The following is a 26,926-nucleotide window of genomic DNA, read 5'->3' as shown; positions in this document are numbered from 1 at the left end:
GCACACGAAAACACCACATTCTGCATCTGCGTCGCCTCTACCACCTCCAGTTCCGGGGACAATGTATATGTCGCATCCGCCAGATACACTTCTGCCCCACACGCGCCATAGATCTGGACTCAATGAAGTTAACTTGGAGCAGTAGTGTGCAGCGCCTTTCCACATACACGCACCATAAGCGACCCTGTAGCAAGCGAAGCTATCATTGTACCTGCGGGAACAGCCTGCGAAATTGACAGCTGTTGGGATTCATGCTTCACAACCAGGCACGCGCACATACTCAGCTCCCAAGTTCCACACGTCTGCAGCTCAACCTCAGTCGGCATATCTTCCTGTAGTAGAACCTTCAGCTGCGCTGTGTCGTCTGTCCCAATGACTATCACTGTAGAGAACACAAACGAAGAAGTCGAAGAAAAGGCAGAAGTGTGTGCAAATGTTTCTATTCGTCGGGATTCGATAAAGACTAAAAAAAAAAGAAGATGCATAATTTCACATAAAAATCAAAAGAAAACAATAAAAAAAAATATTGAAAATATAATAATTCATGCCTTAGAATGCTTCAAACCCAGTGTTTTCGATCAAACATATTTATTATAATCGACTCAATTTTTTTTCTTCTCTTCCTCTTCTTCTACGGTGGCATCACAATTATCAAATCCAAAGACCACCTCCCTGATTAACTTCCTTCCTTCATTCTTTTCCAGGCATAGGTACATCTATGCTTCTTTTGCAATTTGCGATATTAGATATTAACTTTATGATGAAATAATAGATAAAAATAATTTAAAACTTTTGGGTGGACGAATTTTTTGAAATTGTTTTTTCTTGTTGCAAAAAATCAATTTTGAAAAATCACCCATAAATATTACAATTTTTAATTAAAATTAATATATAAGGATAATTACTTATTAACAAATACATAGAATGCTTTCAAGTGTTATATTAACCTTTTGCATCAAAAAATTTCTGAGAAATAAAAACAATTAAAAAAATTAAAAATTTTAATGATAAATATTTGATCAATCCCATAATAAACTTTTCAATCTCAAAAAATTCAGAATTTGATTTTTTGATGATGCATGGAGTATATGCTGGTGAAAGAATGGTATCTTTTATATATTATTGTTTATAAACTGTATGCACTTATTGTTATTATAGATATTATTGTATTGTTTGAGAATTTTTGTAATTGCGTAATATAGCCTTAATGTATGCAATGTGTAATTATATGATCCATCATTTTTAGATGTTATTCAGAATATATTTTGAATTTAAATGGACGTTTGCTTTTCTATTTTTATTTTATTGTTATGCAAAAAATGTATCAATAAACAAAATAAATTATATCTTTTCTTCAAAGTCAGTGTGGAATGTTGAAGATGAGATAGAAGCAAATGAAAAAGGAGGGACAATATTCTTCACATTGGGTGCATCAGGATCGATGAAGATGATTAAGTCCGAAGTCAGTCAATGCAGCTGCACCAATGGGAAAGGAGGAGGGGTGTATCTGGCAACAAAGGAAAGAGGAGAATTGAATTTCACATTTGTTGGAATGAAATTCGGTTCAAACACAGCTAGAGTGGGAAACGATATTTTCATTGAATGCTTCAACATCTCATCACAGATTAATGAAAGGCAATTTCAATTTGATCTTCGAGAGAATAGTTATTCACGAATTTATGCAATCGATGGAATTGATTACTGTGAATATAAGGACGATTCAAATCTGATCGGACTGATAACAATCCACCAGAGTGATACAATTGTTGTGAGCAGTGTGAATGGATCAGATGAGAGACAATGTGGAACAAACGATCTTCCTTGCAATTCAATTAACTATGGACAAATGCATCTGACTTTGGAATATGTGAGTCTGTTGCACATTGATACCAAGAACGTGATTGATGGAGAGATGAATCTGGAGGAGATGGGTTTGAAAGAGGGAGATAGGATGGAGAAAAACACATAACTGAGGATATTTGACAAAGGATGCCAATTGCGAGGAATAAAAAGTGAAAGAAGAACATCGTATTTCGTTCCGGTTCTGGAAGAAGTGAGAACACAACACAAGCGAGTGAGAGCATGGACTTGAGCGTTCGCGGGAAGCCTCTTCTTCTGTGCAACTTGTCGCTGAAGATAAGCATGAAAGACGGAGATGTTGAACGAATTCAAACACAACAGATAGAAGAAAACGAGGTATTTTCTGTTATTTCATCGGATATAGCGAAATCGATCGAGAACAAAACAGAAGTGAGCATGAGCATCCTGTTTGGGAAAGAGTAGTTGTCACTTACAAATACATTGGTTATGAAAAACAAAACAGTTTCTCCTTCCTCTGGAGATGATAGAATTTCAGAAGGAAGGAATAATGGAAACAGAGGAGAAAGCAAAATTGAATGGAGTGATGTTTCTTTAAGTGGGTGTGCAGTTGTTCATGTGATTATTGTGATTTTGTTAAACATGATTGCAGTGGTTCAATGAAAGAAACTGAGAGAAGTCCAGAAGAAAGTTGAAGATATTTGCACCAAAGAAGAGGGGATTGTGGGAGAGCAGAATGGAGAAAAGAAAGGTGTGGAGAATGCATGGAGATGAGTGAAATGCTATCGACGTTGCTGGAATGGATGACGAGTCAAATACCTCTGTTGATTGACAACGATGAAGAAGAGGGGACAGAAGCGGGAGGAACGAGCGATGAGGCACGAACTGAAAATGATTTGCCAGATTTGGAATTACGATTGCCAGTGCCTGAAGAAGTTTTGGTTTGCGAGGTTTTGCAGAGCAATTCGTTAAAAGTTATAAGTGCGAAGAAGCCATTTGGAGAGACGAAGAAAAAGGGCTTGAAAACATTATACTCGGTGATTCATTCAGTGCAAGGTAATTTCACGTTGGGAACAAGAACGATGGATGTTGATGGGAAGGAAGTGGTGTTGGCAGTTGCGAAGCTGTTTGAGCATTTGATATCAGTTGGAGACGAGATGGCTGGGCTGATGGGAAGGCAGCTGTGTCCGTATACGATCTTTATTGAGGAAGGAGGAGCAAGTGGAAGAGGAATATTTGTTTTGACAGAGGAATTGGAGGAAGAGAAGCAGAAAGAGGAAATGAAGCGATGGAAGGCTCCTGAAGCTAGAGTTGGAGAAGAGGATATGGAAATGTCAGTTGTTTTCACACTTGGACTGATTCTGCATGAGATGACAATAGGGGAAGTGCCATTGAGCGAGTGTGATGCAGAGGAAGCACAGGAGATGATGAGAGATGGGGTGCGGCCGCTGACAGAAGGGATTGACGAAGAAGAAATGGTTGAATTGATGGAGAAGGTATTTGCAAATGAACAGAATGACAGATGTTCAGTGGAATATGTGATATTGTTAGCGATGAAAATGATATGCAATGATATCAAAAGCGCATGTAAATAATAGCCTGTAGAAAAAAATGAATTTTTTAGGAATAATAAAAATCTTAAAATTTTTATTGGTTTCGATACGACAGAACGATTTATTCAAATTTTCATATAGTTTTTAATTTGATAGACTGACTGCAAATTGGTTCACTCTTTTGTTTTTTTTATTCATATAGCTTTTATAAAGTTTGAAAAATCATCTTTCAATCTTGTTATGATTTACTTCTTTGCACGGTTTGTTAATAAAAAAACGAAATAAAAAGATAACTTGATATGGAATTTATAATAAACAAATCTTCAATATTTCTACCGGAATACCTTTAAAACAATATAATAAATACAAAGATAATGAAATATAAATAGTTGACATTTCATAAAAAAGAATAATTTGATATTTGTATTTTATAAATTAATATAAATAATAGAATAAATTTCACAATTCAAATCATAATATGCTATTTATAAACAATAATATATAAAAGATACCATTCTTTCACCAGCATATACTCCATGCATCATCAAAAAATCAAATTCTGAATTTTTTGAGATTGAAAAGTTTATTATGGGATTGATCAAATATTTATCATTAAAATTTTTAATTTTTTTAATTGTTTTTATTTCTCAGAAATTTTTTGATGCAAAAGGTTAATATAACACTTGAAAGCATTCTATGTATTTGTTAATAAGTAATTATCCTTATATATTAATTTTAATTAAAAATTGTAATATTTATGGGTGATTTTTCAAAATTGATTTTTTGCAACAAGAAAAAACAATTTCAAAAAATTCGTCCACCCAAAAGTTTTAAATTATTTTTATCTATTATTTCATCATAAAGTTAATATCTAATATCGCAAATTGCAAAAGAAGCATAGATGTACCTATGCCCTTTTCCATCCCTCCCTCTCTCTCATTCACACTTCTCATTCACTCTCTCATTCACTCATTTTTCTAATTCTTCCCAATGAGCTCCGACAATTCTTTGCCTGCTAAAACACTTGCAAAACGAACATAAAATCGATTCGTCAAGGCAGGCTGAAAGAATACAAAGTGGAAGAACATTCAATCAATGAGGGGAAAAAGTGAGAAGGCAGAGAGAAGGAAGGATGATGGAGGAGCGATGATTGATGGGAAGCATTTTGTATGTGCTCTGATCGCATGCAGCAGCAGCAAATGAAAAGAATGGAGGCATCTCATTCGCCAGGCTGTTCAGTTCGAGATTGCCCTTGATGAGATTGGCACGCAACAGAGTAGATGCAGATATTCAAAAAGAAGAGGAGGAGGAGGAATTGAAAGAGAAGATGTGTTTGACAGCCAAATGAATGTTTCGCAAACAGAAATACCAAATTATCAACATCAAGCTCGCTGTTTGTAAAAATTACAAATTCTTTCAGCAGTAAAATCCGATTGAAGTTGGACAGAATGCCGTTCGATTGCTAAAAAATACTCGATAATTAGATGTCTCGTCGTTGGCTGTTCTCCACTCTTTTGAAGCAAAAGCGCAACCGGAAATAGAATTTCGTCGCTTTCCATGTCTGTCTGCCCAGTCTGAGCAACAGGAAAACCTTATAAATATAACCGATATTTTGGGGTTCTCCTTTATTAAGTTGAATTGTTGCCTTTTTAGTGATAAATATCCTTCCCTCAATATTGCCAGCCACTTTCCTTGTCCAAAAAATACCACAAACTGCTCCCCTGCATGATGCTCCAAAATGCTATATAATTTTGTGTAGATTTTGTCCTTCACAGAATTCCTTCTTTTCATCTTCATTCAACAAAACTTCAGTCGAATTTGTTTTCATCTCTTGTTCCAAATAAAAATCATGTATATTGCGCAACTTCATTTATTTCCCAATTGCTATTCAAAAATATGTTCTATTCTCATCGTAATGCCCTCCAACGTGAAGATTTGCCATTTGACAGACAAGAAAAGGAAGCAAACAGAGCAGTTTTCCAACATAATGAAAAAACTGTAATATTATCATAAATATTAAAAAATGGAAAGTTAAAGCAAACCTTTAAAAAGTTGGAAAAGCAAGTAGTTTTGAAAAAATGAAAGAAACAAAACTCCAGCTTTAATCAGAACCATATCTTTTTGAAATTTTGAATATTTAATGAAAAAAAAACAAATTTCTGAAAATTTTAAATTGTTTGTCTAATTGTTATATACGTGATAAGAGTCAGAAAAATGTGGAAAGATTGCACATATACGGACCCTTTTGATCATAGAACCATAATAATATTTATTAGGTTTAAATGAATTCTTTTTCTGACTATTGCAGTTGTTTTAGGGTTAGGGTTATCACAAAATTCTTCTTTAAAAAGTTGTTTTAGGTCGTAGGGTTGTGCCTCGAATCTTCTTTTTAGGGTTTTGATGAAAAAAGTGAGGTTTTGTATGGACTAAATATTTAGGGTTAGAGATATAGATAAAAGAATAAGTGAAAATAGAACCCTTTTGGGTGCAGAAATAGCACAACAGGTTAGGGTGTTGGAACAGGACGAGAAGGATGCGGGTTCGATTCCTCCCGTATTCTTCTTTTTTTTGCAAAAATTTTCAAAAAATTAAAGGTCCGCATAAGTGCATTCTTGCCAAAAATGTTTTTTTTGATTTTTCAAACGTTGTATTTGAAGAGCATCAGCTCTTTTTCTTTGTCCAAACAATGGCGATCACAAAATGACAGAATCCTCAGGGGTCTTTTTTTTGCATTAAATGATTGTTTTCACCATTTTAACTTCATCAATAGCCAAAAAACTGCATTCTTCTACCTGCAATTTTCGCCCTTTAACGCTTATTTTTTTGATCTTTTTGACCCCTTGGAAATTCGGATCATGGGTCAGATCCTTTTTTCATTGAAGAATGATATTTAATTTTATTTATTAATATTTTTATATGGAAATATAATCTTCCAAAAGACATATTCATTAATGCGACGAATTTTTCAATAAACCTTTATTTTAAGAATTCTTAAATTTTTCAAATTTTTTTCTGATAAGAAATTTTTAAAAATTTTTTTCTCTAATTCAATTCACGTTAAAAAATTTTTTAAACAATTTTGGAAATAGTTAAATAATGAAAAAATAACAATGCATATTTTTTAAAATAAAAAATAAATTTTTAAAAAATAATTGTGACTTACCATAAGAAAACATTTATTTTAGAAAAATGTCGTTTTCAAAACGTGAATCGACATTAAATTCTCGATGCAATGTTCTGTGGCAAGAAATAAAACGAATTGGTGGAGATGACGTTGATTCATTGCTCGTCTATCTCTTTTACAACTACAGGCAATCATCTTCAGTTATTAATGATTTACTGATCTCTTTAAATGGTTTGATTTTTAATTTTTTTGTATTATGTTAGAAAATATTATTTTGACTCTCAATTATTTTTTTCATTTATATTTGTTTATTATTTATTTTTTTTTTGAAACAGAATATCACATAAAGCTGCTGGAAGACCTGTCTGTGGTGTTTTACAACGCTCCGTTGCACACTCAGACAACAATGCTACAGGCGTTGTCTCGAAACACATCATTATCCGATTTACAAGACTATGGATATGATGTGACAGAAGGCAAATTTAGTTACGCAAAACAAACGCTGAAGAAGAATCAAGGTTTTATCATTCCGCCTCAGAAACCTCACCTTCCATCTTGCAAAAGTGGTTTGTTTATATTTAATATTTTTTTTTATTTATTTTCATTGTTTTTTTTAGGATTAAATGAACAGGAATGGGAAAAGGGCAACAACTGGATGTTAGCCCATTCGACTGAAGCCTCAACTTCGCTTCAGTCAGCAAAGAAAAAGCAGCGAGCTGAGCCAGATTACACAAGATTTATAGACGAAGCAGCGTGGGATGAAGAAATTATTACAGAAAATTCTTCTTCAAATAAAAAACAATCTTCTTCTTCTTCGACATCATCTCAACAAAACAAAAAATCGAACATCGAGTAAGAAAAAAATTCTCCTTCTTTCAATACTTCTTCTTCTCAAGCTGTTGATGCTCCAATCAACACTCCAATTAGGAGAGAAAGGGGTTCAACAAAAAATCAAAATAAAAATTCAAATAACAAACATCATTCTTCTCCATCTCCAATACCAATTCACAAAATATTCAAATCTAAAACTTCTTCACAAATTTCAAATACAAAAAAATTGAAAGAAAAAATAAATTCTTCATCATTTCATAATGATAATGTGTTTGTGAGTGAGCAATTAGTTGATTATGCCACTTCACCCACATTAATTCCACCTCAAGCATTTCAAACCCTCTTTTCTTCATTTTCAAAAAACAATTACACTTCAACAGTTCAACAACAAAGCATTCAATCTTCAAATAATGAAATATCTATTCAAAACAATTCTTCAAAAAATATTTCAAAAAAGAATGCTAAAGAAAATTCAATAAAAAATCATTCTCATTCTCAATCTACTTCAAATTCATTATATTCTTCAAATAAATCATCACAAATAGCAAAAGGATTGCCAAACTTAGGCAACACATGCTATCTTGCATCTCTTCTTCAATGCATGTCTTCTATCATCACGCAAAAACCATCTTTATTCAAAAAACAAACATCTTTGAAGAACACATCTTCTCGTGTTATAAGTGTTTGTAAACAATTGGCTAAAGATGGAACGGCAGTGCGTTCATGGGTCCCATCTCTTATTGACAAATGGGAAAATTTCTGCAACTTTGGCAGCAGACAGCAACAAAATGTTACTGAGGCGTTTGAAAATCTTCACAGACTTCTTCAAAAAGATGAGTTGATAAGCAAGGACACCTTCAATCCTGTTTTTATCACTCATATCAAATGCCAAAAATGCCAACAAATCACATCAAACTTCAATGAAATTTGTAACAATGTCGTTATCAATTCTTCCTCGACTCATAATGGACTATCTTCTCTCTTTGCAACTGAAGTTTTGGATGGAAAGAATTGTGTTTATTGCAATAAATGCAACTAAAAATGCTGTGCTGCGAGATGGGAGGAAATGGCTGCATTTCCAGAGGTGCTAGCCCTCTGTCATGAATGCACTGATGTTGCTAGTTCTGCTCCTTCAAGAACAATTCTAATAGAAACAGATCGTGTTAACCAGCGCACTTTCTGCAAAGGGTTTTCAACAGAAAGAATTCAACATCTTCAAAAAGATAATCAGGAAACGATTATTTATCATCTTTCTGGACAAATACTATTTAAGCGTTTGGATCAAAGAAATGGACACTACATTGCTGTTGTAAAAAGGAAGAATGGACATGATATCAAATGGAATGTTTGCAATGATGCTGATATGACAGAATTTGATAATGATAATTGGAATTCATCATGGAATAATCTTCACTCACAAGGTTTCACTCCATCACTCTCATTCTATATCAAGGAAAAAACAAAACCAACACTGTCAACACTTCAATTTGGTGGTTCATCATCTTCTTCAGAAACATCAAATTTGAACACTTCAAATAACTTATCATCATCGTCAGCAACAACCACGACAACGTCATCTTCATTCATCACACCACCACATCGTTCAACTTCCATTCCTCCACTCTCTTCGTCAATTTCAACAAATTATGTATTGGAAGCACTGAAAGATAAAAGAAAGAAAACGGGCATCTTTTCTCCGAATGAAAAGAGATTGATCTTCAAGCCCAAGACGAAATTATGGAGTGAGTTCACAGAAGAAACAAACATCAAAGTTTCTCTTTCCCATTTCAACAAGCTGACAACAAACTTCTCCAAAGCGAAAAGACGAACGGATCTCTGCGGAATGTGCGAGAAACTCAACTATCTGGAGAATAAACTCAAATCTTCACAAAACAAAAATGGACTTTCTTCTGCTGAGTTTCATACACTTAAATTACTTCGTCAACACAGACTTGTTGCAGAAATGCAACGAAAACATTATCAATCTACTGTTGATAATCTGAAAGAGGGAGAAGCAGTCTTCGTCTTCGACTTCAAAGAGAAGTGGAAACTCCCTATCAGAAAGAACCAACTTCAACAGGAATTCTTCAACTATCAACAAGTTTCTCAATTCGCAATCATCTCTCTTCAAAAAATTAATAATCAACAAATAAAAAGAACATTCAACTTCTTCTCCGACTGCCTCTCGAATGATCACAGATTTGTTATTGAGTGTCTGGAATCTGTGATCAAAAGACACTTCTTCTCAGACACTCACACTTTTAAGTTCTTCTGCGATTCAGGTCCACACAACCGAAATCGCTTCCTTCTTCACTTCATCCTCTCCAAACAATCAAAACTTTTGAAAAAGAAAAACACTCAACTCAACTTCTTCGCTGAGCACCATGGAAAAAATATCTGTGATAGTGAATTTGGTGCGTTAGTGAATGCAATCGACAACAATCTTTCGACTGAACACATCACCACACTTCATGATTTGATCGACTTCTTCGAAAACAATATGAACACTTCGACATCAGCTTCTTCAACTTCTCAATCAAACATTTTCTCAACATCATCATCAAATTCTTCTCCATCATCATCAACTGTCAATGACTTTGAGCATGAGAGGTTCTTTGAAGAGTATGTACCATCTCAGCAAATTTCATGGCCATCGCTGTCAGTCCCTCACATGAAGGACTACTTGTATTTTGAGCGCAAAGGCTCATTTGTCTGTGCTTCAGCTGTTGGATATCTTCCTCAACGCTCTCTGGTTGCCCTCGAATCTTCGACAATGAAAGAAAAGGTTCAACGAACAAGGAAGTCATTTCACTCTGATATCACATCATCTAACTCTTCTCTTCTTTCTCAATCTTCTCAAGATCTTCTTTCAAGGAGATTTGAGCTTCTTCTTGACTCTTCTTCTATTAATGAATCTCAAAATTGTATTAATGGTGTCCCCTATTAAGAAACTAGTTGTTGTGTATGCTTAGCTGGCACTCTATCGGAAGGGTGCTGGACATGACTGTTCGTATTAGATATTGCAGCCTTCGGGCTGCTTTATCCGGACCTGGATACGACGAACAGCCTCCCAGGTGCACAACAGTTAGAATCCGATTGTTTTCTTGTGCTTTTTGTCCCTATAATGTCCCTATAATTAAATTGGTTATTGTCCCGCTTATATATGTATATATCGAGATTCATTAATAGATAGAGTTATGAGGGAATTCATAGATCTTTGAGTGAGGTTTTTGGAAGGGAGAGTTGACGAGAGTGTGAAATGTTGTTTTATCATTGTGTTTGTCTTTTTTCTTTGTTGGATTTGATCTTTTTGAGTCAAAGTGAGAGAAATATCAGAAAGGGGAGAGTGGATGGAAAACAGAGGGAAAATAGACAAGTTAGTTTTTGAACTTTTTATAAAAGTATTTTTTTTTGTTTGGAATTGTCTTTGATACCATGAATTTGTTGAAATAGTGCTATTTCTTCTTATATTTTTCATTGTTCAAAATTGTTGATATTTAGTTGATATTTGGTGATTGCTTTTATGATTATGTGATAGAATTATGTTTAATTGAATATTATTGAATCTGATTTGAAAATTTCTGACTGTTTTCAATTTTTATAATGATTAATTTCATGAAGTACTTTTTGTTTGTTTATGTCATTTTGATTGAAAACGATTGTTATTTTTTTAACGTATTTTTTTTCATTTCACTGATTTTCTATGAAATCTCAATACAATGGTAAATTGATGTTTGAAAACATTTAATGAAAGTGTTACAACAAAACCATCGATAGTTGTGAAATAAGAACCATTTAATTGCAAAATCTTTTCAAAAAAATTTTCAAAAGTTTGAATGAAAAAAGGATCTGACCCATGATCCGAATTTCCAAGGGGTCAAAAAGATCAAAAAAATAAGCGTTAAAGGGCGAAAATTGCAGGTAGAAGAATGCAGTTTTTTGGCTATTGATGAAGTTAAAATGGTGAAAACAATCATTTAATGCAAAAAAAAGACCCCTGAGGATTCTGTCATTTTGTGATCGCCATTGTTTGGACAAAGAAAAAGAGCTGATGCTCTTCAAATACAACGTTTGAAAAATCAAAAAAAACATTTTTGGCAAGAATGCACTTATGCGGACCTTTAATTTTTTGAAAATTTTTGCAAAAAAAAGAAGAATACGGGAGGAATCGAACCCGCATCCTTCTCGTCCTGTTCCAACACCCTAACCTGTTGTGCTATTACTACACCCCAAAGGGTTCTATTTTCACTTATTCTTTTATCTATATCTCTAACCCTAAATATTTAGTCCATACAAAACCTCACTTTTTTCATCAAAACCCTAAAAAGAAGATTCGAGGCACAACCCTACGACCTAAAACAACTTTTTAAAGAAGAATTTTGTGATAACCCTAACCCTAAAACAACTGCAATAGTCAGAAAAAGAATTCATTTAAACCTAATAAATATTATTATGGTTCTATGATCAAAAGGGTCCGTATATGTGCAATCTTTCCACATTTTTCTGACTCTTATCACGTATATAACAATTAGACAAACAATTTAAAATTTTCAGAAATTTGTTTTTTTTTTCATTAAATATTCAAAATTTCAAAAAGATATGGTTCTGATTAAAGCTGGAGTTTTGTTTCTTTCATTTTTTCAAAACTACTTGCTTTTCCAACTTTTTAAAGGTTTGCTTTAACTTTCTGTTTTTTAATGTTTGTTGTAGTGCTATTATTTCTCAAATATATTTTTTATTTACCATTTTTCTTATAAAATATGTCAAAATAAATTCAAAATTTTTTTATTTTATATTTGTACGTTCAGTGGTATCTAATTGTCACGCAATTAGCCTGTATTTATCTTGCGTTGCAGCTTCATTGGAAAAGTTTTTTTTTTATTGGGGAATTCTTCAGATGCTGCTTTCAAGCGAACATATTTTCTGGCACTGATTAAGTTCACTCTGCTGCTCGTGCGCCAACAAGACGAATGAAATATCATTCATTCATTCATCTTCTTGGCGAGTTGCAGCTATTATTGAAGAAGTGGCATATTTTTAATGTGAAAGTGCTTTCACAGCGCGTTGTGGCTAATGCAATGAGACGGGGAATTCAATTGTTTATTGGCGGAAGACAGCTGCGAAAGAGCAAGAAAATCTAAAGAATGCTTCGATTGGATGCAGGACAAGGGAGATATTTGTTACAGAAGCTGAACTGCAAAGAAAGGAAACGACCGAGAACTAAAGAAGGAGGAGAGATAAAGGAATGAGAATAGAAAGGGGCAGAATAGAAAATCAGAAAGGTTATTTTGTTCAATCTATTTAATAAAATCATTATATTTTTTTTATCAATTTTGAACTAAATATTTATAATTTGAAGGCCATTTCATGATTTTATTTTATTTTTCTTCTGATTCAGATGCAAATAACATTAACACATGGCTTATTTTGACGAAGCAGACGCGTCTGGTGAATATGCTAGTCTCAGAATTGCGAGCAGAAAACAGATGGTGCGGCGTTGGTGTGCGTCAATTTGGTTGGTGATAAGCTGAAACATAGCGTGCCGAGAGTTGACAGTCGAAGAACAAAATGCAGGAGTCGATTGGGCTGTTTGAGCAGAAGATGCAGGAGCAGCGGCAGAACCTGGCGCGGATGCGGGAGTTTGATAAGCTACGAAAGACAGTGCGGACAGCTGGGGCAGCAGAAGGGGTGTCGACGACGCTGTTGCTGCTGAAGCCGCGGGGGGGGGGGGGGGGGGGGGTTCTTTAAGGAATCGGAGCTTTCGCGTGTGACGACGGTGCAGAAGAAGATGATTGTGGGGGAAGAGTTCAAGGTGTCAGTGATGCTGCGGGAGGACGAGAAGGAGCGGGAGCGGAGGGAAGGTGCAGTGAAGATGCGGGAGGTAAGGCGGGGGCTGAACCGAAAGATGGGAGAGAAGAACGCGAAGAGAAGGGCGATGGAGATGAGCGAGACGATGCTTTCGAGGCAGATGAGAGAAGAGGCAAGGAAAGAAATCTGCAGAAAAAGAAGATGAAATGAAGAATGTGGTAAGGAGATCTTTGGATTTTCCAAAAGAAGATGAGAAGATATCAGAGAAGGAAGGAAGAGCAAAGAATGAGAGAGATGGAGGCTAGTGGAGTTTGGAGATCATTTCTGCGGGAAGGAAGTGGGAAGGAGGTTATTGCACGCAACAGCGAGAAGTTAAAAAGAAAAGACATCTCTGTATCCAAAGGGTGACAGTCTTGTTATAAGTTTTTCGGCAGAAGATGGAGGAGCTGACGGAACAAAGGGATTCCGCTCAGCTGGACTCTGGATTCGGAGCTTGGACTTCGATATGAGGAAGATCATTAGGCTTTGTCTTCTCCATCGTTTCTAATGTTTTCTATTGGATTTCTATCTTTTTTTCTGAGTGTCATCACCATCATCAGCAGCAGCAGCTTCAGAAGTGCCTTCTCCTCCTATTAACTCGCAGATGTTGTCGGCTCTTTGGACAAGAGGTGCAATTCAGAACGGAGGAGGTGTTCAAACGGCGTGAAGTTTACTGTGGCAAATGAGTTTACAATCGTTTTGAAGCCAGTTTCCTCATTCTACGAGGAAGACACACTGCGTTGCATGGAAGACTATCTGACAGATGCTGTGGTGAAGATTGTGGAAGAACAGAATGTGACGTGTATAAATACAGAAAGCTAGGTCTATTCCGAATAACAGCTGATTTTGAGGAGAATGAAATTGACAGCATGAAGTTTCAGATTCTGAAGCCAGAGAAGAAGTCGTGGATGAAGAAGCTCGTAAAGAAGATGGTGGCTCAAGAAGACAGAGAGCAGACGAAGGAGACGCGCGGGCAGAGACTGGTATGTTGCAAGATGGGATTGGAACAAACGTAGAAGTGGAAGATGCGAAGGATAAAGAGTTGAGGAAGTGCTTCATCACAAATTAGAATGAGCAGCTAGGTGAGGGGAGCATATCTTGAAGAAGGCTGAATAATTTCTTTGCACTGGAGAAAAGAGGAAATAAATATACGAGTAATCGATTGAGTCAATGAATGATAAAAGGAAGAAAAAGAAAAGAAGAGACGGAGGAGGAGGATGGGTATATGGCTTGGCATCTGAGGGATTGGCATAAAAATTGGCATCATGGGCGAAACGTGAACAATTTTGAGAGCGATGAAAGTTACACAACAACAGAAGCAGCAAATACAGATGAAACAGATGGATCTTCCTTCTTGTAAAGTCACAAAACATATTCAGTTGAATATTATTCAATTTTCGAGAACGAAAAAGACGAAATTAACAATATCTGCTAATTATGATCGCTGCTGAAGAAGAAGAAGAAGAAAGATGAACAAGGGATGCGAGAGTTGGGAGGGAAGGAGAGGAAGGCGCGTCAGCAGCGTTCGTTATACAGAGGAAGTTTGAAGGGAGAAACGGAGCAGATCAGAAGAGAATAAGATTAACATCTTCCGATACTCACAACATGTGTGGAATACTTAGCGCGTCTGCCACAATGGCTCTCAGCACGTGTCAACGCAGCTGCTTCCGTCTGGTTCTCAACATGTGATGGACTTGTTTTGGAAGCTTAAGAGTCGAGAGCAGACGAAGAAGATTCCGTTAGTGAATATTGAGCGCACGCTGTATATTTCGTGTGCGTAGTTGGATGTGCACACGAACCTGTTTTATGCGCTGAATGAGAACTTGATTGTTTACGACGACATACTCACTGTTAGTGAGAAGTGTACGACGAATGACTAGCTAGTTTTAGGTGCGGACCCCCTTGTAAAGTTCTCTAACCTACACGGTTTTTCGCATTGTCTGGAAGGATACAATAGAAGAGAGTATGGAAAGCTTTGTGGGGTTGGAATTTTGCGACAACACAGACCAGTTACTGAAGAATGCGACAGAAGCAACAGAGGAAGAGCGGGAAATGTATACATCTCAGGATAAATCGGTCTGCATTGGATTCTTAGCTGTTTGTGTTGAATGGGGCAGATACGTCGGTAAAGAAGTCTATCATATGGTTAAATAGAATTGCGAATGAAAAGAAGACACAATTCATATCACAGGAAAAAGAGTTTGAAGAAGAGAGAAAGTCAGGCACACCATGAGAAGCAAGATTTGCGAGAACAGTGAGTGAATACAGCTATATTCTGGATTATTTGGCATTTTTTAATGCAAGACAACCTGGATTTTTTAAGATGAGAAAAGACAGAAAAGCAGAGATTTTGAAGGAGGAGGAGGAGGAGATTTTAAACTCAGCGAGAGTAATGAACAGAATTTCAGGTGGATCAATGTAGGTGATGGAGAAGATTGGAATAGATGTTTGTGTTGATTTTCTTTTGATTAAACAAAGAAATATTATTATTATTATTTTATTGACTTTTATTTTAACTTCATATTCTAATTATATTTCAAAACTTTTGACTTTGAACTTTCTTTTTTATTGTGAAATGTGATTTTTTTTTGAAGGATTTTTGTGTTGATTTCAAAGGTCATTTTGTGAAAGTGCTAATTGACAACCTGCAGCGGATCGCTCACTGAACAACTTTGGAAGAAAAATCATTGAGACGCTTTATCTTTCTAGTCTGATTGTACTGGCGCAATCAATAACCAATATGTTCTGATCAAGAAGTGATAAAGGTGCAATTCCTGACTTGATAAAGTTTGTCATATTTTTATCATATTGTTTTCATTATTTTTATCATATTTCTTGTTATTTTTTATTTTAACTTATTCAAACTCTCATTTTCATTTTTTCAATCAATTGATGCAAAAAGATATGAGCCATAACTTTTCACGTTTTATTTCATTTATCTTCTTCTAAGCGTGTGCAATGTTTCTTTTTTACGTGCTCTTTCCAGCATTTCTGTCGTCATTGGAATCAGAGCTGACGAAAAAGACTGAACAAAAAGCCATTTCCACCACACTATCTGCTACAACAGATATTTCTGTGATACAAGTAACTGTTCATTCCCAATACAACCAGATTTCCTCTCCTCATAGGCTGCTCAACATTTCTTCTCTTCATCCCCATCGCCTTCTTCATCTTCTTCTTTCTCAGATCAGCTATTCACCAATAGCTTCATCTCCACTTTGTTCGAGTTAGTAAAGCTCCCTTCATCCAAAAAATAAATATACTTTCATATTTCCAACAAAAGACATCTCTTTTTCCTCCACCTCCTATTATCATCTGAATTTATTTCTACCCCATCACCCTCCAGATCTCCTTCTCCTCCTCTCTTTTGCTCCAGTATTCCTCTATATCTGACATTGAATTCCAGCAAATGCTCTTTTTCCTCAAATATTCTCAATGTATGGTACATCTTCTTTGTGCAACATCACAAGCACAACCAGAGCTTCCACAAGCTATAAATATGTTGATTCTGACAGATCTTCTTCATTCTTCAAGTTTATAACAACATTCTTCTTCTTCTTTGATATCCTTCTCCCACTGAAAGAATATCGTACAGGAGGCTGCACTGCTCCACTCGCAGCATTCAATCACGTTTGATTCATTCATGCATTCTTCAATCATCCAAAATGACTCCTCATGTCTTTCTCCTTCCTTTGAACCCCAAAGTGCTTTATTCCTTCTCCCACGCGCTGCAAACCATGTTTCAGAAGAATTTCATTTGATTTCTATTGTTTCCATTCAGCCAACAAGTTTTCAATAACTGATGAATCATCAAAGTTTATCATTTGGGCATGACAATTGTTCAGTCCGGCTGCGAGTGTCAGGGCATACGGGTTGGGGGAGCCTTCCTTTGCATCATACCTGAACGAATGGATAAAAATGAATTTAATGAGAAGAAGAGGAAGAGGAAGAAGAAGAGGAAGAAGGAGAGGAAGAAGAAGAGGAAGAAGAAGAAGAGGAAGAAGATGGTGATGATAAAGATGAGGAAGAGGAGAAAGAAACATGTAATGATTGAAATCTCCAAAAGAGAATTTATGTAAAAAAGCCAAAGACAGCATTGGGAATGAAAAATTGACAGAGATTCCAAGATGCAAAAAGAGAAATGATTATTATCAAAGTTTTAAAAAAAGGAAAAGAGATCAATAAAGCAGCGTGGTTGATTGAGAAAACAAGTTATAAGAAAAGATCTCCAAAAAGAGGATTATTGAAGAATCTGCTTGCAAAACGGTTGAATGCGATAGTGACGCGCCAAAATGATGAATGCTTTAGATTTGGAAGGGAAAATACTGAAAACGGATTTCAAACATTCTCCAGAGGTTTGTTATTATTATTTTTAATTTACAAAATGATTCTTTTTTTTACATTCAGGATACAAAAAGAATTGGAGATCGCACGACAAAGAAGAAGATTCGACAGAAGCGACGAAAAAGGAGAATGTGAGAAGAACTGATAATGGAGAAGGCGAAGATGCTGCTTATTTCGAACATTCCTGACATTTTAGCTGTTGAGAAGAATAGTTTCAGAGGAAGGATGATTTAAATGAGCAAAGGAAAGTTAAAGTTGAAAATGAGGAAAAGGCAATTAATTAAAGAAGTTTTGCAATATGTTATTATTTTACATGGATTAAAGAGGAAAGATTGAGTTGAATAAATAACAGTGTTGATGTTGATTGTGCTATCGATCCAAACAAAATGCTCACATTCACCTCTATCTCACTTTCACAGCTGCTGATGAGGTCCTTTGCCACTCTTCCTTAAGATTCTCCTTCTGACAATGATCCATTAGCATTAAACTTGTTCCTATCAACCTCCTTCTCTTCGCGGTTGCTCTTCACAACAGCAAATAACAGATTGCAGGGAGCGAGGAGCAATCCGCTGAACATGAGAGCCATGCTGTCAGGTGTGTGGTTGACTTGCGCGCTGTTGAGCACAGGGACGAAGAGTGGGGAAGGGTAGTGAGCGGGGATGCCGTGGAGGGTGCATCCGCGGTTGAGGAACCACAAGGAGGAGGCGGGGAGGAAAGCATCGCCAGGCCAGAGGGAGGGGATGGAGAGGCTGTTGTTGGCGAATTCGCAGCGGTCGATACGGATGCTGCCTGCAGTTGCAGAGAGTGCGCCCAGCTGTACGCCAGAGATGTTTGTGTCTTTGTGGACAGCTGTGATGCTCTGGCAGTGGATGAGAGAGGTATTCCATTCGCAGACACTCTCTTGTGCCTCTTGTACATATTGTACATCTGATGCATCTGGCTCAATGGTCACTCTGCTGCTGTTGCTGCTGCCGTATAAAGAGTTGCTGGCGGAGACTTGTAGCGGTTGTGGGGCGCCCGCATTTATTGAGCAGACCTCGAGTGTGATTGAAGGGAAATAGCAGAACAGGGCTGCACGCTCAAGGGTAGAGTGAGCTTTGCTCTGTGAGATGGTGCAGTTTGTGAGACGGCAGTGAAGAAGGAGAACATCATGCTGAAGAAGCTTGTTGACTTATTTAAAACAGAAAGATGAAAATAACACGCTGAATCATTCAGTGGATAAATAGTGGTGATGAGATGCTCAACAAAGTTGCTGACGTCATAGTCGAATAGGAGCACAGGCGAGGCAGCACTGAGGGAGTAGAGGTTGGCATCGGAGAAAAAGAAATAGGAATCAGGGAGAGCACGAAGAGCAGGGCAGGTGAGGTGGAGGGAATGTTCAGATATGTTGGAGAGGTGAAGGGTGCCTCAGCAAGAACAAAGATGGGTGGAGTTGAGGCGGACGAGCTGGTCAGCCGCGGAAAAGAGGAAGGAGGACACAGCTAGTTATCCGTCGAGGAGGAAGAAGAGGGAAGAGTGGGCTGATCCAGAGGTATTTTTCTATTGAGCGGCAGATGCATAACACATTTGTGGAGATGGAAGCGCAGGGGGAAGGCAGGGAGCCGCACTGGAGTGCAGAGGAGCAGGTGTCCTAATCGACGAATATCTGGTGTGCGCTGTGGAAGGTGATGAAGGGGAGGAGGTCTGCATCGAGGTTGGGGTCGGTGGGAGGAGTGGAAGGAGAAGTGGATGTTGAAAATGAGAGGGTGAGGTGTGAACATATGCAGCCAGCGCGAATCCGCTGAGTTCATCGATGGTACTGAGATCGGAGTTGGGTATATTCCAGTTGAAATGGGCTGTATCAACCACTGCCAACAGCATGGTGGCCAACACAAATACGATTTTATCTTTTTTTTATCACAAATGACAAACACCACGTTCTCGAAGGCAAACCGCCTCGCCGCCTCCTCTTGCACAGCTGCAATCTTTACGTATCCCACGTCTCCGCTCCCCTTCTCTCCACCCGCAATCGCACACCCGCTGAACTCCACCACGCTGCTGATCTCAGTGCACTTGATCTGTGAAAACATTGCACAAGCCGCTTTGCCCAGTGTTTCTTCTTCGCACAGCACCAGCCTCCAAGAGCGGATCGCTATCAGCCCGAAAACCATCCTCTCCACTTTCTAAAAGAACCCATGCATCCTCAAATCAACGTTGAAACTTAACCAAGCAGGGCTGTTGAAGAATTTAATGAAATTATATCACATATCTGTATTGCTTTTAAAGTGATTTGCGAAGAGGAAGAAATAGCACAGAGAAATATATTCAGAAAAATAGTTGAATGGAATGTTTACCAAGCAACTGAGGCAATGCCAAAAAGAAGGACAGAGCATGAGAAAGATGAGATCATTAGAGTTGTAGGCTTTAAAAGTGAAAAAAATGAAAATTCCCCAATTTCCTTATATTTATTTATTATTTCATTGCAATTTATTTTAAAATTGTTTGTCAATTTATTTTAATAACTTCTTCAAAGTATTATTTGCTTTTATAGAAAAATAAACAGCAAATATTTGTATGTCTGATAAATATCTTGTTATGCTATCACATTTTCTATATGTGTTAATGTGAATTGTTTCATTTCAACAAAAGTTTTATGATCTTCAAAATTGATTTTTAAATTTCTTTGTAATAACATCATAAAACAAATATTTATATAAAAAATTGATAAATTATGAATTGTGATTATTGTTGACATGTTTGAAAAACCAGTAAACTTTTGTTTTGTTGTGTTTATTGAATTATCGATGTTTTCCAATAAATTTTTTATGTTTTTTTCAAAATAAGTTACAAAAACAATTGTTAACAAATTTAAATGAACAAATAAATTATGTTAGCAATATATTAATGTATATTTTTTCATTATTTTACAAAAATATTTTCGATTCAACCCCACCCTTAATGAAAATTTTTTATGATCAAACGTCGGAATTTTTTATGATATCAAAAATAATCACCCATATTTTAAGATCACAAAAAACTTTTCAGAAGTGCATAATTTTTGATATGAAAATGCCTGAAGTCAAGTATTTTGTCCCAAGTTGTTTCATTTCTTTATGTCATTTAGGTTCATATGAATTGAGGGAATAATAAAGTTAATTGTGAAAATACAACTTCAACGGTTGTTGATATAATTCCATTGTCCACAGTTGCTGAAAGTGTCCATCATTATTAACACCAACTGTATATTTTTGTACATTAACACTCATCATTGTGCTAGAAATTTTGATTTTTAAAAAAATAACTTTTTTTGGAGTGTGATTATCAAATACTTGAAAAAAGATCACTTTCCAAGATAACTTCGCGAACATGAAAGTCCGCTTAGTATAGTCGGTAGAATATGAGACTGTCACTCTCATGGCCCGGGTTCAATTCCCGGAGTGGACGTATATTTTTTCATATCGATATTTTATTAGAATTTGACAAAACAAACTTTTAGATTTTTCATTTGTGAAGCTTTAAATGAAAATGAATCAGAGTTGTATATTTTTGTTGTTTATGTCATTTTTTTTTCTTGATTTGTTTGATCGATTATTTATGATTGAAACGAATATATTTTATCTATCTTGAAACAGAATTGATCAATTCAAATTGATTCAATTAACTGAAAATTCATAATAGCCATTTCTGTGAATGAATGAATCATTTTCAAAAAATAAATTGTGTTCACACGTTTTTGTCTCTATCTTTCTCTCTCAAATTTTTGTAATTTTTTTTTTTATTTTTTTGTCAAATTTTCAGATATCCTTATCTGCTTGATTCCTTGTAGAAAAGTGCAACTTGAAAGATAAACAATGCAATTTGTCTTCACGAAATAACTTTTTGCTCGAGTGATTAAATCGATGTTTTTGCACAATATGGGGCAAAATTATAGGTTTTATGAAAAAATCAAAGATTTGTTCCAGACTTTTTTTGCAATATTATGATAATTATTCTGACATTTTCTTGCAATATAAAATATAAAAATATAAAAAATCGAAAAAAATCTTTGAAAGAACTGTGTGGAACAAAATTCAGAAAGCGATAAATTTCGTCCCATATCGAAAAATCGAATTCAAAAATTATGTTTACAACGATTATTTTTTAAAAAAAAATTCTGTCTTTTTTAAACTATTAATTTTAATGTGTTAATGAGTTGTTTAAAACAGAAGCTGAATGTGATTTAGTTAAATGAAAAGAAAAACTGCAAGAAAATATTTAAAAAATCTTGTGGGGGACGTCTTTTAAAGTGGATTTAGAAAAGTGATTGTAATAATCTAACGTCTCCTCATAAATACTATGATAGCATTACTCTTCATTATCAACAATAATAGGCTGGGCATAGAGATCCGGAGAAGATCCTGTAAGTTGAATTGTTTGATATTTTTTGATCTGCTTGTCCATGTATGATTGCAATTCCAAAAACGTCGAGTGTGGCTTTTGTTTGAGCAGTTTATTGAAGTTGTATGTGAAGACTCCCGCTTCAGTTCCTTCAAACACTGTTTGCTTGGCCGTCTGGCTGTCCTGAGCTGATCCCACACACACCACATTCATTGGAGGAGTGAGGCCGTGTGCATCCTTCGGCAGGGACTGGTCAAAGTTGAACATCGTTCCTGAATGGCAGCAGTCGGTCAGAAGCACCACACGCGTCTGCGGGTACTCTTTGCTTGTAATCAGATCAAACATGCAAGTATCATCTACAGTCTCGTTCGTGATGCCCTGAACAGGAGAAATCTTCGGCACATTCGCTCCTGTCGCCTTCTTCTTTCTCGTTGAGTCGTAGAACACCAGCACCTCGCTCAGCCCGTCTGCCTCCTTTCCAGTTGTATCTGGCACTTGTGTGCCGTGGCCTGAGAAGAAGCTCACCAGCTCTGTCTCCACATTGTCCAGCAGCCAGTCCATCCATCTGTAGTATTCGTGCGGAGTGGCATCGCAGAAGTACACAACGTGATACCCGCGTGACAGGAACAGCTCGCTCATCAGCACCGCATCGCCCAGCGGGCCAGACTCGAGTGTGTGGGGCAGGTCTTCATACGGGTTGATGAACAGGGCAGCGCAGTGGTTGATGTAGATGTTCGGTGGGATCTGGTCTCTGGTGATACGTTCCAGGTTGATCGCACCCATCGCATCCAGCTGCTGCAGGTACTTCTTGTACTTGCTGTTGTATGGCGCAGGTTTCGCCAGCTCGGCACAGAAGTCTGCCCAACGCAGTGCGGCTATCTCCTGTTCGGCCTGTGAAGGAATATCCTCATCTGGAATTGAAGTGATTGACTCAGGAGGATCTTCCAGAATAGTCGAGTCGATATCCTCAAGCTGAAGCTCGCCTTCTCCTTTCTCCAGCGTCACCACAATCTGGTCTTTATACAGATCTTCGTTCATGCTGGTCAGCTGAATTGTCTGGTACTTCTTGATAGCCGAGGCCATATACGACTGGAGCTCAAGGAATGTGGCTGCTGGCTTCTTTTTAAGCAATTCAACAAAGTTGTATGTGAAGATTCCAGTTTCTTTGCCCTGGAGCATCGTCTGCTTAGCTGTCTGGCTGTCAACAGCAGATCCCACACACACGACGCATGGGGGAGGCCTTGAAAGCTTTCCGTTTTCTGGCTTCTGGTCCATGTTGAACATTGTTCCAGAATGGCAGCAGTCTGTCAAGAGCACAACACGAGTCTGAGCGTACTCTTTGTTTGTAATCAGCTTGTACAGCACTGTGTCAGAGATGGTTTCCTCTGTCACTCCTTCGATGGCCTTCAGCTTCGGTACCGCTCCTCCCTTCGCTTGCTTCTTTCTTGTTTCGTCGTAGAACACAAGCACTTCGGACATTCCGTCTGCTTCCTTTCCAGTTGTGTCTGGAATCTGAGTTCCGTGTCCAGAGAAGAATGACACAAACTCAGTCTCCACATTGCTAAGCAGCCAATCCATCCATCTGAGATATTCTCTTGGCGTTGCATCGCACAGATACACCACACGATATCCTCTTGAAATAAACAGCTCTGCCATCAGCAATGCATCGTTGATTGGTCCCATGTCCAGAGTGTGTGGAAGATCTTCATATGGATTAAAGAACAGAGCAGCACAATAGTTAATTGTAATGCTTGGAATCTGTTCTCTCTTAATACGCTCCAAGTTAATTGCTCCCATTGCATCCAATTGTTGCAGGGATTTCTTATATTTACTGTCATATTCATATGGCTTTGACATAAATGTAGCAAATTTCGCCCAACGCTTCATTTTTTCTAATTTCTCAGTTTCAGTTTCTTCATATGTTTCAGGAAGTGCTGTAGGTGGAACCCATGCTTCCTCTTCATCCAGCTTTGAAAAAGTGTTATCATATTTTGCGAAATCTTCCTGTGCTTGCTTGGGTGGCTTCATATGATGGTGATGACAATGTGGTCCGTGCGGTCTATGAAGATATTGCCAAGCACCTCCTCCAATTTTTCCGCTTGCCTGATTTGTCCACATTCCCATCTTTCCACCTCCTACACTTGCTGCGCTAGAAGAAACACTCGAAGAAGATGAACCGCTTCCCCATTTTGATCCAGAAGATGGAGTTGAGGAGCAACTTGCAGCAGTGGATGAAGGCTTCTTACTTGATGATGGGGGTGCAAATTGAGATTGAGATGAAGAATATTTTGGATTAGTTGCGCTTTGAACAGTTTGTGTGGGGTATGGCTTTGTTGGGCCCATTGAAGAACTGCCGTGAGTCGAAGAACTTAATCCAGAAGTTTTACTTCCTGAAGCTATCGGCATAACTTGTGTTGCTTGCAATGCTTGGCTAGGAAGTTTGGTATTTCCAAAATGAGAAGAGGAATCAGCGCTGTCGATTATAACAGTCAGGCTTCCGGACTTAAGTCTGATCACATTTGTTGAAGGGAGTGAATTTAGAAATGGTGATAAATCAAGATCCACCGAATCTAATTTTACTGAATATGTAACTTTAATTCTATCTTTAGTCATAACATCAATATGCAGGATTGGATTTGAAGAAGGCATATTAAATATGAATCCCTCATTCCAAGTTGCTAAAAAATAAGTCATTGAATTGAAGGTATAGAAAAAATAAATCATTTTTTAAATATCAAATAAATAAATGCAAACGATTAACTCCAACTTTAGTTGTGGAAATATATTTTTGAGTTCCGAGCTTGACGACACAGAAAGGGTCGCAAACAGCAGCTTGGCGCGCAGGAGCTAATCCTTTTCCAGAAAGAAGTGTTACTTTAATTTTTTCCATGATTTTCACGAAAACTTTTGAACTTTAACTCCGAAGTCTTCAAATCACAAACGGATACCCTTAATACATTGACAAAACCTGATCGTTTTTTTTCAAATATTTCCGGAATGTTGCAATAATTACTCCATGTTCACATTCGAATAGCCGAACCAAACGCCATATAAATTCGTTCCAATAATGAATATTTTTTCTTAATAACAAAACCCATTAACTATTTTTCAAGTTATGGAAATGCTTAATTCTTTGAAATATTTGGTACAAATAAAAAATATTTATTTATAAATATGCTTTTCAATATATAATAAAGAAAGTATCAAATGGTATATCAAAAAACAGTTTTATTTTTAAAGTATAAATATATTTAATTTTTTTTTGCATATTAAATCATTATCTATGGCATTCATATTCATAGTTGTTGTAAATTAACGTGCAAACGCATTTATTGTATCTTTAAAAGCGATAAATGCTTCTGAAAATTTCATTGATAATAAAATTGCCTAAATTAACGACATTTTAAAAAGACAAAAAAGTGACTTTATAGAAGAATATTCTTTATTCTCTTTTCATCATTCTTTTTGTTTGATATATGTACTCTTCATGGTGATAATTTGGTGCATGATAAAGCTCTTCTTTCTTTACAGTGAGAAGATTGTCTTTATTGTCTGAACAAAATTATTTTTGAAATTTCACGTTATTTCAATTCCACAATGAAAAAAAGGTTAAATCCATTTTGAAAAATTATTCAGAGTATTCATTTTATTGCAAAGTTATCTTTAATTCTTTGTTTTTCATTTTTTCCTTCAATCCACTTCAATTTTTAAAAAGTTGAATTTCACACTCTACGAAATGCTAAAGTTGTCTTTTTAATTTTCATCATTTTCGTTCCCCTTCCCCCTTTAAAAGTTTCAATTCATTTTTATAACTAACGCTTAATTATTGTTTTTTTTTCATTATGTTTTTCATAAGCAGCAGTTTGAGAATATTCAATTAAGCATTTTTTCTTCTCTTGATAAATCAGCTGATGTGCACGACACAACAGATAAATATTTTCTGATAACGATTTGGTATTTGTATTGCTTCCTTTTGAAACAAATCTTCTTTGATTTTCTGTTCTTATTTGCATAATCAAAATCAAAAAATAAAATAAAATAAAAATAAAAAGTTAAGAAAATAAAAAAAAAAAAAAAAAAAATAAAACAATAAAAAATAAAAAAAGATGAAAGAAATGCAGTTAAAAGCAATGGAATCAATTCTCGATGAGTTGAAACTCTTTCGTCTTAAAATACAGTATTTTCAAAAACGATAAATTATCAATTTGGATGAATTATTTTTTTGTTGTGTTCACAGAGAAATATTTCTAAGATTGACATTTTTGAATAATTGAAATTTTTCTTTGAGATAATAAAATTATATTAGATTTTTGATCGCGAACAAAGAAAAAACTTGGCTTATACCTTTTGCAGTGGGGAAATCCACTTTTGTAAATGTCAGATGCATTGAACAAAGAAATTCAAGATGAAAAAATACAGGTTGATGATTTATCCGAGGACTCATTGAAAAGAAGTGAAAACTGTCATTCAAAAGATATCCAACGACAAAATGAAATGGAAATCGTTGAAGACAACCAGGGAAATTATAATGATTTTTCTGAAGATTCTCAGAAATCTGTTTTCTTTTTTCGACCTGCTTCAATTCCAGAATCAATAAAAACAAAAAATCAAAAAAAGGACATTGCCATTGCAATTGTTCTTCTTATATTGGGAATAATTTGCGTTTCTATTGGGCATGCCTATGGAATCTTTTATTTTTTTTTAAATTTCTAACTTATTTCTTTTTTTGTTTGAATTTTATTAATAATATGTTCAGAATTAGCTTTTTGGCAAATGGTTGGATTTGGGGTTTAGTGATTTTTGGATTTGGAATTTTATTGATTATTCCTGGGATATATAAAACATTTATTATCTGTAAAAGAAGAAAGGATGATGAAGACGACTTGTTTGATTTAAAAGAATAGAGTTTTGTACTTTTTGTATTATTTGAGCTGTGCAAAATAAATGTTTTATTGAATTTTGAATGACATTTCTTATTATGCAAATGAAATGAAAACAGCTAAAAAAAAATAGGTAATCAAATTTGAAAAGAATATTAAAAAACAAGAATAGC

The 26,926-nt window shown here is 36.0% G+C and overlaps 10 protein-coding genes across 10 annotated transcripts; 7 read left to right on the top strand and 3 right to left on the bottom strand.

Annotated features, from left to right (window-relative positions):
• Nucleotides 1-128: 128 nt before the first annotated feature.
• On the bottom strand, nucleotides 129-956 carry MONOS_7219 (uncharacterized protein; the record flags this gene model as incomplete). Its single annotated transcript, XM_067877532.1, has 2 exons — nucleotides 129-463; nucleotides 920-956. 2 exons carry the CDS (start codon nucleotides 954-956, stop codon nucleotides 129-131), a joined length of 372 nt encoding a protein of 123 aa, XP_067728660.1.
• A 319-nt stretch (nucleotides 957-1,275) lies between these two features.
• On the top strand, nucleotides 1,276-1,969 carry MONOS_7218 (uncharacterized protein; the record flags this gene model as incomplete). The annotated part of the gene is made up of 2 exons (XM_067877531.1): nucleotides 1,276-1,281; nucleotides 1,361-1,969. 2 exons carry the CDS (start codon nucleotides 1,276-1,278, stop codon nucleotides 1,967-1,969), a joined length of 615 nt encoding a protein of 204 aa, XP_067728659.1.
• A 628-nt stretch (nucleotides 1,970-2,597) lies between these two features.
• On the top strand, nucleotides 2,598-3,413 carry MONOS_7217 (uncharacterized protein; the record flags this gene model as incomplete). Its single annotated transcript, XM_067877530.1, has 1 exon — nucleotides 2,598-3,413. The coding sequence occupies one exon, from the start codon at nucleotides 2,598-2,600 to the stop codon at nucleotides 3,411-3,413; it is 816 nt and encodes a 271-aa protein (XP_067728658.1).
• Nucleotides 3,414-6,560: 3,147 nt separating this feature from the next.
• Nucleotides 6,561-7,351, top strand: MONOS_7216 (uncharacterized protein; the record flags this gene model as incomplete). Its single annotated transcript, XM_067877529.1, has 3 exons — nucleotides 6,561-6,726; nucleotides 6,831-7,061; nucleotides 7,113-7,351. The coding sequence occupies 3 exons, from the start codon at nucleotides 6,561-6,563 to the stop codon at nucleotides 7,349-7,351; spliced, it is 636 nt and encodes a 211-aa protein (XP_067728657.1).
• Nucleotides 7,352-8,392: 1,041 nt separating this feature from the next.
• On the top strand, nucleotides 8,393-10,273 carry MONOS_7215 (uncharacterized protein; the record flags this gene model as incomplete). Its single annotated transcript, XM_067877528.1, has 1 exon — nucleotides 8,393-10,273. The coding sequence occupies one exon, from the start codon at nucleotides 8,393-8,395 to the stop codon at nucleotides 10,271-10,273; it is 1,881 nt and encodes a 626-aa protein (XP_067728656.1).
• A 2,621-nt stretch (nucleotides 10,274-12,894) lies between these two features.
• MONOS_7214 (uncharacterized protein) lies at nucleotides 12,895-13,339 on the top strand (the record flags this gene model as incomplete). The annotated part of the gene is made up of 2 exons (XM_067877527.1): nucleotides 12,895-13,014; nucleotides 13,076-13,339. 2 exons carry the CDS (start codon nucleotides 12,895-12,897, stop codon nucleotides 13,337-13,339), a joined length of 384 nt encoding a protein of 127 aa, XP_067728655.1.
• Nucleotides 13,340-17,465: 4,126 nt separating this feature from the next.
• MONOS_7213 (uncharacterized protein) lies at nucleotides 17,466-19,002 on the top strand (the record flags this gene model as incomplete). Its single annotated transcript, XM_067877526.1, has 3 exons — nucleotides 17,466-17,528; nucleotides 18,062-18,346; nucleotides 18,790-19,002. 3 exons carry the CDS (start codon nucleotides 17,466-17,468, stop codon nucleotides 19,000-19,002), a joined length of 561 nt encoding a protein of 186 aa, XP_067728654.1.
• Nucleotides 19,003-19,056: 54 nt separating this feature from the next.
• Nucleotides 19,057-19,667, bottom strand: MONOS_7212 (uncharacterized protein; the record flags this gene model as incomplete). Its single annotated transcript, XM_067877525.1, has 2 exons — nucleotides 19,057-19,315; nucleotides 19,450-19,667. The coding sequence occupies 2 exons, from the start codon at nucleotides 19,665-19,667 to the stop codon at nucleotides 19,057-19,059; spliced, it is 477 nt and encodes a 158-aa protein (XP_067728653.1).
• A 1,987-nt stretch (nucleotides 19,668-21,654) lies between these two features.
• MONOS_7211 (putative Clan CD, family C14, metacaspase-like cysteine peptidase) lies at nucleotides 21,655-24,819 on the bottom strand. Its single transcript, XM_067877524.1, has 2 exons — nucleotides 24,628-24,819; nucleotides 21,655-24,551 (listed from the first exon to the last, which is right to left on the bottom strand). The coding sequence occupies exons 1-2, from the start codon at nucleotides 24,761-24,763 to the stop codon at nucleotides 21,841-21,843; spliced, it is 2,847 nt and encodes a 948-aa protein (XP_067728652.1). The 5' UTR covers nucleotides 24,764-24,819; the 3' UTR covers nucleotides 21,655-21,840.
• A 1,358-nt stretch (nucleotides 24,820-26,177) lies between these two features.
• Nucleotides 26,178-26,887, top strand: MONOS_18619 (uncharacterized protein). The gene is made up of 2 exons (XM_067871654.1): nucleotides 26,178-26,546; nucleotides 26,630-26,887. Exons 1-2 carry the CDS (start codon nucleotides 26,248-26,250, stop codon nucleotides 26,775-26,777), a joined length of 447 nt encoding a protein of 148 aa, XP_067728651.1. The 5' UTR covers nucleotides 26,178-26,247; the 3' UTR covers nucleotides 26,778-26,887.
• Nucleotides 26,888-26,926: the final 39 nt, after the last annotated feature.

This window comes from Monocercomonoides exilis (genome assembly GCF_001643675.1).
Source record: "Monocercomonoides exilis strain PA203 chromosome Unknown scaffold19-1596985, whole genome shotgun sequence".
Classification (NCBI taxonomy): Eukaryota; Preaxostyla; order Oxymonadida; family Polymastigidae; genus Monocercomonoides; species Monocercomonoides exilis.
This window is presented reverse-complemented; position numbering and strand designations above follow the sequence as displayed.